Source organism: Bidens hawaiensis, unplaced genomic scaffold (genome assembly GCF_021521415.1).
Source record: "Bidens hawaiensis isolate Kalapana, Puna unplaced genomic scaffold, B.hawaiensis_p1.1 tig00057007_1, whole genome shotgun sequence".
Classification (NCBI taxonomy): Eukaryota; Viridiplantae; Streptophyta; class Magnoliopsida; order Asterales; family Asteraceae; genus Bidens; species Bidens hawaiensis.
This window is the reverse complement of record NW_027500292.1, coordinates 59,768-68,731: the sequence shown is the minus strand read 5'-3', so window position 1 is coordinate 68,731 and position 8,964 is coordinate 59,768. Positions and strand designations below refer to the sequence as shown.

The 8,964-nt window shown below is 34.2% G+C and overlaps 1 protein-coding gene across 1 annotated transcript; it reads left to right on the top strand.

Annotated features, from left to right (window-relative positions):
- Positions 1 to 936: 936 nt before the first annotated feature.
- Positions 937 to 7,881, top strand: LOC143601738 (protein-tyrosine sulfotransferase-like). The gene is made up of 12 exons (XM_077079058.1): positions 937 to 956; positions 1,002 to 1,055; positions 1,101 to 1,154; positions 4,438 to 4,680; positions 4,761 to 5,049; positions 5,139 to 5,279; positions 5,810 to 5,914; positions 6,011 to 6,146; positions 6,219 to 6,262; positions 6,353 to 6,472; positions 6,565 to 6,708; positions 7,543 to 7,881. The coding sequence occupies exons 1-12, from the start codon at positions 937 to 939 to the stop codon at positions 7,675 to 7,677; spliced, it is 1,485 nt and encodes a 494-aa protein (XP_076935173.1). The 3' UTR covers positions 7,678 to 7,881.
- The last annotated feature ends 1,083 nt before the right edge of the window (positions 7,882 to 8,964 follow it).

Sequence of the window (8,964 nt, the reverse complement as noted above, 5' to 3'; positions counted from 1 at the left end):
TAATTTGGTAAATAAAATTTCTCACAACCTCATTTAGTAAAAAATAAAAAGAAAGAAAAAAAAAACTCGACATAAAGTACAACAAGTTGATGAAATTAATTAGCATATCATGTAGACATGTAACATAGTGCACACGAATTGAAAGATGTGATGTTAAAACATGACACCGAATCAATAATCTAATTAAACTGTAATCACGTAAATACAACCATATCTCTTCGTACTACTAAAAAAAATTTTAAAAGGAGGGATAACTTTAAAGGATAATAATCGGATTTTAATATTGTTTCAATGGGTTTTTACGTATATCTTATTCCTAAGTATTTATTATATCTCCTACCGGGATCCCTAACTATGCAAATGGTAACTTTTCCGGTTTACACCCTGAGAAGGAAGCGAATTGAACGACTTTGCTATAGTCTTCCCCAACCCCATAGAAACTTGATTTATGAAAATATAGCTTCGAACCGGAAGCTAAATAAAAACAGTTAATGGCAATCACAATATTTGACATATTATTCATTGATCATTTCCCCAATATAACAAGGCGTTTTCGATCGTGCAACCCAGCCTTGGTTTTACTCGACTGTTGTAGCGATGATGCGCATGTTTTTACCATTAACTTTTAACTTCGGCTGTTTATCTGCCGTCGTCGTCCACTCTCCATTGGCAGTTGTTGACGAGACGCAAAGAAAAAAACAGAGAATCATGCACCACGGCCCCGCTGGCAGATAGCATTATCTTCGTCGTTAGATGCTGCATTTCTTACATCACCGGCAACTTTATTCCTTACTCCAGCGGTTGGTTTGCTGTCTAATTTTGTATCATCACCCGAGCCCTCTCCCTCACCGCCCGTTTAAACCCCACCTACTCTCGACCATGCTCTGTGATCATACTTGAAGGCGGTTGGTTGAGTTGCCCGGCCTGCTCCCAATTATGGGTTTATCCTATATCAGGTTTGTTTTTAAAAGTTTAAATGTTGTATGTAATTATTATTGAAGGCGGTTGGTTGAGTTGCCCGGCCTGCTCCCAATTATGGGTTTATCCTATATCAGGTTTGTTTTTAAAAGTTTAAATGTTGTATGTAATTATTATTGAAGGCGGTTGGTTGAGTTGCCCGGCCTGCTCCCAATTATGGGTTTATCCTATATCAGGTTTGTTTTTAAAAGTTTAAATGTTGTATGTAATTATTATTATTCGAAATTTGTTTGGTTTGATCATAGTTATCGTTTATTGCAGTGCCGTATGGGCTATCTGTTTGCCACGCCTGTTGTGGTTAACCGTTGTTCGTGGTTTGACACGCCGATTGGGGTAGCATAGAGGCCAATCGAAACACCCATTTAGAGAATATGTTGGACTCTGTTAACAAGTATCTTGGCCGTTGCCGCCTTTAGATCATCGATGGATTGAGTTTTTTGTGTCATGGTACATTCTATACGTATTCATTTAGTGTCCTTAGTATATTGTTTTAATGTAGTTCGTGTGTTCATATTTTACTAGATATTGTAGCACTTTGGTTTGGTGAGTGTTTGCATTTTTCTATGCATGTCTTTCATGTACAAGTGTCACAATAGCAAATACAATTTTTATAGTGCATTCTTGAGTTTTTTATTTAAGAGATTAAAAAAGAAAAGATAAGAAAATTTTTCTTTTTTCATTCTTGAGTTTTTTCGTTAAAAGAAAAGAAAGATAATGGAAGGAAAAGCTAAGCCTTTTTTCCTTTAAAACTTTCCTGTCAAATATGGCCGGATTGTGAAGAAAAGTTTATATCCCATTACCATATTACCAATTTACCATATCTTAATTTTTTTTTCATGTTGATATGAGGAAATAATTGTAAAGTTACAAATTTTTTTCCTATCTTTTCCTTTCAATCTAACTCAATAATGTAATAAACACTTTCTTTTCTTTTTACTCGAGAATGGCTTTTTAGTATATAATCTTTTCCTTTCTTCCTCTATCCAATCTTATCATTTCTTTTCCTTGTATTTTAAACTCGAGAATGTAGGGTTATGGTCATGGGTAAAAAGTCAGCCACAGTAAGTGGATCTGCGATCTATTCAGAAGGGGGGGGGGGGTTCATAAACTAAAAAAGTTTCAAATTTTTTTAAATGTCAAAGTTCTTTAGAAAGAACTCTTGTTTTGGTCCTTCAATAAACAGTCAGTGGATCTGCGATCTATTCGGAGAAGGAGGGGGGGGGGGGTCATAAACTAAAAAAGTTTCAATTTTTTTTTTAAATGTCAAAGTTCTTTAGAAAGAACTCTTGTTTTGGTCCTTACGGTTTATTGATTTCATAAACTAAAAAATCTAAAAAATTCATATATTTTACTAAGGAAATTAGATTTTAATAATCTCAACTATATGGTATTAGTCGATAATAATCCCAATTGAGTTTATGTTTACCGATATAAAATAGATTGTGATATGATCAATTGCTTTTGGGGAGGGGGGGGGGGGGGGGGTGGTTAAAGTGGTTTGAATTTGATGTTCAAGTGTTCAATCCCATAATCTACAATAATATTAGAATGCTTCATATTTAGGGAACTATGCAACATAAATTTAGATTCTAGAAAACTATTTGCTATTTTAAAAACTGTTAATCTCAACCACTAGATTATAAATTTAAATGCCTACCAATGGGGACCACGTACAAGGTACCTGGCGTTACTTAGTTGGCCGTTCAAAAAAAAAAAAAAATTAAATGCCTAGATCTATTCTTACTCTTTTTAAAAAACTATCTATTTTTATTTTAACCCACCAAAAAGTGGCAACTCACATCTCCCGTTACTGGTTTCCACCCAAGTTAAAAACCCAGTCTCCCCGTTTTATTATTTTTTAATTTCTTTTTGTGAATTTTTCTTCGTATTTTACAATGGGTTTAGAGGTGTAAACGAGTCAAGCCAAGCCGGACCCGAGCTTGACAAGGCTCGTGCTCAGATCGTTTTGACTCATGGGAGCTTGAGTTCTCTTCAATTCAAACTCTTTTTCTAAAGATCGAGCTTGACTCATGAACTGATTCTTCAAGCTCATGCTCGGACTCGTTTATTATTTATTAATCGATTCATATACACGTTAATTATTTTTGTGTATTTTAAGAAACACCTTACCCGAGCCTTAACTCGACTTGAGCCCTTCTGTGCAGTGTAAAATTAATACATAAAAGCTCAAAAATAAAATAATAATAATAATAATAATAAATGCACAAGGCTCGATAAAATTTGACAAGCCTAGAAAAAACTTAGACTCGATCCAAGCATGAAAAAGCTCGACCAGTTTCGAGCTTTTTATAGATTCCAGGTCAGTCAAGCAGACCTCAAAGTAGCTCAAATACAAGTTTAAAACAACGTATCCTGGTTAAAACAGATAGATTTTAGCTTTCACACCCACCAGTCTCGTCTTGTTTGTCAACCGGTGTCAATAATAATAGTAATAGTTGAGCCGCCGTGCGTCAGCCGGAGGGAGAGAGAGAGAAGAGAATTATTATTATTATTATTAATCCAACATCATAACATAACATAACATTCTTCCGACAACACAAACAATGAGATGATAATAATCGAGATTAATTATTAATTACATAGAGGACCCACCATGGTCTCGGAAGAATTAATTTATAAAGCCAGTTCGAGATCGATCTCTTCATTCTATGCACAGGTACTCATTTACCCCTAAATTAATAAACCCTAGAATAGATTGCTGCTATTCTATTTAATTTTATTAGGTTTGTTTGTTGATTGATTAGTTCAGATTGTGATTTTAACAAACAAGCAATTGCAAGAGTGAGTTTTATTAATTGAAGATCTGAGATTCATTCTGTTAATGGGGAATGGGCTGTTTACTCAGATTTGCTCTGCTGCTGCTACTGATGTTTTTATCTGCAGGTATGCATTTTCTTGTGATTACATATCATAATCACTCCGCGGGCATGGGTCGGGTCGGTCGGTTCTGTTTTGAACTAAAAACTGAAATGTTGGTTTTTTTAGTTGAAAGATGTTTTGTTTTTATTTTACGGCTTCGATTTTGGGCTTAAACGGAAATATTTGTTTTTTAGTTTTTGAAAACCGTTCGGTTTTGGTCAGTTTTTTAAACGGTTTCGGTTTTTGGTTTGGGTTTGGTTTTATCATTTGAGCTTGAAACTTAAAAGTTTGTCAAAAATAATGAATTTAGGCCTGAACATTTTTTGTTAGTTAATGATTAATTGATTATTATACATTTGGGTTAAACTGAACATTATATTAGTATAAATTACTTAAACGAAAATCTATAACTTCGGTTTGGTTTTTACATTTCGTACTTACACGCAAAATCGAAACAGTAACAGAACTGAAGTTTGGTTTTTACGAAAACATAAAACCAAGCCATCGGTTCTTGTTTCGGTTTGGTTTTTTGGGTTATTCGGTTTCATGCACACCCCTACTCCATTGATCCTCTTTTTCCCCCACAGTTTATCCATCTTCCGGTGCACATGACTTCGAGCATTGCAAAAACTCCATCAAACAATGGGCTTCATCTTCACTACACTCAAACACCAAAGACGGTCACATCCTCAAAGACTTGTTATTCTTTCTTCATATCCCAAGAACCGGAGGCCGAACTTATTTTCATTGTTTTCTGAAGAAACTCTATTCTGGTGAACTAGAATGCCCGCGCTCATATGATAAATTACGGTTTGACCCAAGGTAAGTTTTGTAATTCTAGAAAGTTAGTATCTTTTTGTTTCATATTGTCTTGATAGTTGATAGTTTGTGTTGTTATGCAGGAAACCTGATTGCAGGCTTTTGGCAACTCATGACGATTACAGCATGATGTCAAAGCTTCCAAGTGATCAAACATCGGTGGTCACAATTCTCCGTGACCCGATTGAACGTGTGTTTAGCACTTATGAGTTTTCTGTAGAAGTAGCAGCTCGGTTTTTGGTGCACCCGAATTTGACTTCGGTTATGAAAATGTCAAACCGTGTGCGGTCAAAGAGCGGTGGCGTGAGCACCCTTGAGATTTGGCCTTGGAAGTATTTGGTTCCGTGGATGCGGGAGGATTTGTTCTCTCGGGTATGATTTTAAAAAAATGTATTTGTGGAGTTAACATTTATTTAAATAATTTAGAATGTTGAATATTATTCCTTTGATTTGATGAATAGAGAGATGCACGAAAGAGACGCGGCCCGCCTTATTCTTATGGGAATGATTCGTATGATATGGAAGAAGTTGTTATGCCGTTACATGATTATATTAATCACCCTGTCGCTCGTGATCTTATTCACAATGGTGCCACTTTTCAGGTATAATTTGTGTACATTTTGTACATTTATGAAGATATTGGACAAGAAAAATATTTGATTGCAAATAGGCTTGCAATTGAACCGAACACTCAGTGAACTTTTTGATGGAAAGTTCGTTAATAAACGAGCTGACATGAGCATGTCTCGTTTGTTCATTTATGCTCTTGAATGTTCATTTACGCTGGTTAGGTTTGTTTTGTTAACATATTCAATTATATTTTTTTAGGCACGCTACAGTTTAGTCTAGTTTTAATAACTTTTTAGACCCCACAATGGTGTTGACGCTTACTTTTAGTTGGTTTTAGATTAGTTTATGTTTAGATATGTGTTTTTGTTTACGTTTGCGAACCATTCGTTTATACTTTTAACGGACGGACATAAACGAACCCGAACACAAACAAGAAAACCTCATCCATTTGGTTGTCCATGTTGATCGTTTGTTCATTTAGAGTTAAACGAACAAACCCAAACATGATCTGTAGTGTTGGTTCTGTTCATTTACAGGCCTAATTCCAAACAATTTTTTTTAGGTTGCGGGTTTGACAAATAATTCTAATATTCCTGAGGCACATGAACTGCGCCAATGTGTAATAACACATCCGATTCTTGGAAAATATGTGCTTCAAGTTGCAAAGGTGTGTGTTATATACTTGTATATTGCCCTAATATCAATAAACTTGTTTCACTATTTTACGATTATGCCTTTAATTTGTAAAAATGGTTTCTTGCAGAAACGGTTGGATGATATGCTATATGTTGGAATCACAGAGGACCATAGAGAATCTACCACAATGTTTGCAAATGTTGTTGGTGCACAAGTTATCTCGCAGCTAATGGCACAAATTGTAAATAACAGCAATACAACGGGTAAATGCTTCTATTCTTTTTTTTGTTTTATAATTCTTATCGAAGTATTAAATGTGTTAGCGTGTGATGCAGAACAGGATAACAGTTCATCAACTATTGAAGCAAAAGGCGAGAATGTATGCTTTTTTTCTTCTATTTGATTTGTTTTACCTGCTTCATATTCAACTAAATTGATACGTTATGTTAAACATTTTTGCCCTCGTTAGATGACTGTTGGGACACTTATGGAAACTTATGAGACTTGCATTACTTCACTACGGTCATCACAATCGCAAAGGCGTACTGCTTCTTTGAAAAAAGTTTCACCAGCAAACTTTACAAAAGGGGTATAATAATTACATTTTGTGTGTTTGAAAGTTATTAAATTACTGTGTACTATGTACTCTAATATTATATGGTTGACTTAATTTATTTTCAGGCACGAAAGCGTGTACCTGATAATGCAATCCAGGAAATTATTTCTTTGAACAGTCTTGATGTGGAACTTTACAAATACGCAAAAGAATTATTTCAAAAAAAGCATCAAGTTATGGAACAGAAATTGCAAGATTCTGTCACACCAGTAAGATACTCTTTTTTTTAAAGAAACTTGAATGTGAATAAAGTACAAGTCCCTTAATTGGGTCTTCATTTCTACCAAAAAGATCCATACCCATTAGAGATGTGACAAAATGGTGTCATGCGAGTCAGATAACTGGTCAAAATGGTTACTTTCAAGTACGGATTGAAATGCGTTGGGTTGGGTTGAATTTTGTCCAAGTTTTAAATATTAATTTGAAATATGATTATAGAAACTACATTTTTACATAATAATCCAAGTTTTTGAATAATTTTATGCATTTAAAATACAGTTTAGGCTGTCAGTTTTGACCAAACTTGTAAACAAACTGAACGTTCAGTGAACCGTTCGTGAATCTTGCGGTGGGAAGTTCGTTTATATTCATATGTTTACGTTTATATATGATCGTAAGTTTATGTTTGTTTGAGTTCGTTCGTTTAGGACTGTTCACATTTTTTCTTAATTGCTTTTACCTTGCTTATGTTCGTTCATCCGTGTTCAATTATGCTCATGTGTTTACTTTTGTGAACCGTTCGTTTATACTGTTAATAAACAAGCATAACCGAGCACAAACAAGAAAACCACGTTCGTTTAATTTTCCATGTTTGGTTGTTTGTTCATTTAAAATTTAAACAAGCGTACATGAATTGTGTTCGTTCAGTTCGTTTACAAGTCTGGTTCTGGCCATATGTCCCGTTTCACCCATTTAACCAGTTTAGAGATAAAACATGACCGAGATTGGCCTATTCATAAGTATACGTGTAAAGTTTTCAAGATTCAAGGCTGGGTTGACTTTTGACGTTTGATTTATGACTTATTTTCTTGGATTAATCGCAGGAGAAGAGGCGTACGATGCTCACCAATATTATTTCAGACACCACAATTGTTTATTTTTTAGGTATTACATTCTTGGTTTTCTTCATTTGCTTCTTCAAGTCTGCAAAAAGAAGAATATCTAAAATTAAAATATAAAAGTTAGGACTATAATGAAGTTATCGTGATCCATACATACAATTCTTTTAAGAAATTGAATTCAGAGCTTGGATGTCAAATTTTGTGAGTGATTTTGTATACATACAAATGATGTTCAAGGGCTCTATTCTAGTTAAATACAAGATTGGTATTTGTTGTACACTGTGTTTGGTTGACTTTGGTCTTAGTTTTATGAATTTGTTGACTTTTTATTTTGTTTCATAATGGAGGACATGTGAATTCAGGAAAATCATCTTTGGTTCTTTTTACATGTGAACTATCACAATGTGAAGGCAATGAAAATGGTGACATATTTCCTACTGTTCCAATTGAGACTCCTTTTTTTATTTTATTACTATTATTTTTTTGACAAAAACTATAATTGAAAGTGAGGCAGTGGGATGTGCTAAGGGACAAATTTATTTGAACCTTTTATATGTTCAGGACCCACTTTTTACCCTAATGTCTTTGGAGAAAAAAACATTTTATATTATTCTCAAAAATTATCTGATATGGATGAGGGAAGAAATCAAAGTTGATCTGCTTGTAAATTATGAAGTAATGGATTCTTTTGAAAAAATAAATAAAGGATAAATCAAGACAATATCACCAAGATACTGACAAGAATGAGTATGGTGGTGATTACCATTGTGATATGTCCAAATGATTTTTTTAAACAGTTTGAGAACTGAAAATCATAGTCCATACAACCTAGTAGTTAGTGAAAAGCAATTTGGAGTGTTTTATCAAGTGAATCTTGATGCCGGTTCCATTGACCAAAGAACGAAAACCGGCAAGGGAGGCAATCAATCAGATTCACAGGTGTTTTGCATCGGGTTTCAACAGGGCATCGAAGATCAAGAGTCGATAGGCAAAGACAATGAAAGTGGTAATCAATGTTATGAATCTAATTCTCGTTTGTATTATTGATGGTGGTGATTAATTTACTTACAAATATATAATCCTCTATTCTTTTTTCTTTCTTTTGAACTGCAATAACCCTTAATCTTTAACGGCTTAACCAATACAAATCATTTATTAGACTTGAAACTTTGAGAAAACCGGCATTCAAGAAACCCTTAGCTTTGTAAATACGACATTTAATCACCGTACTTGTATAATATTACTCCAACAATCACCCCCACAACAAGTCCCTTCACGTGTTTGTCCGACGTGTGATTAGATTTTGATTTTACATTATTGTTTTGATTTATATGATTATATTTTACGTTCATAATACTCAACGGATGATGACGTGGCTATCAAACCTACCCATATGAATTTATT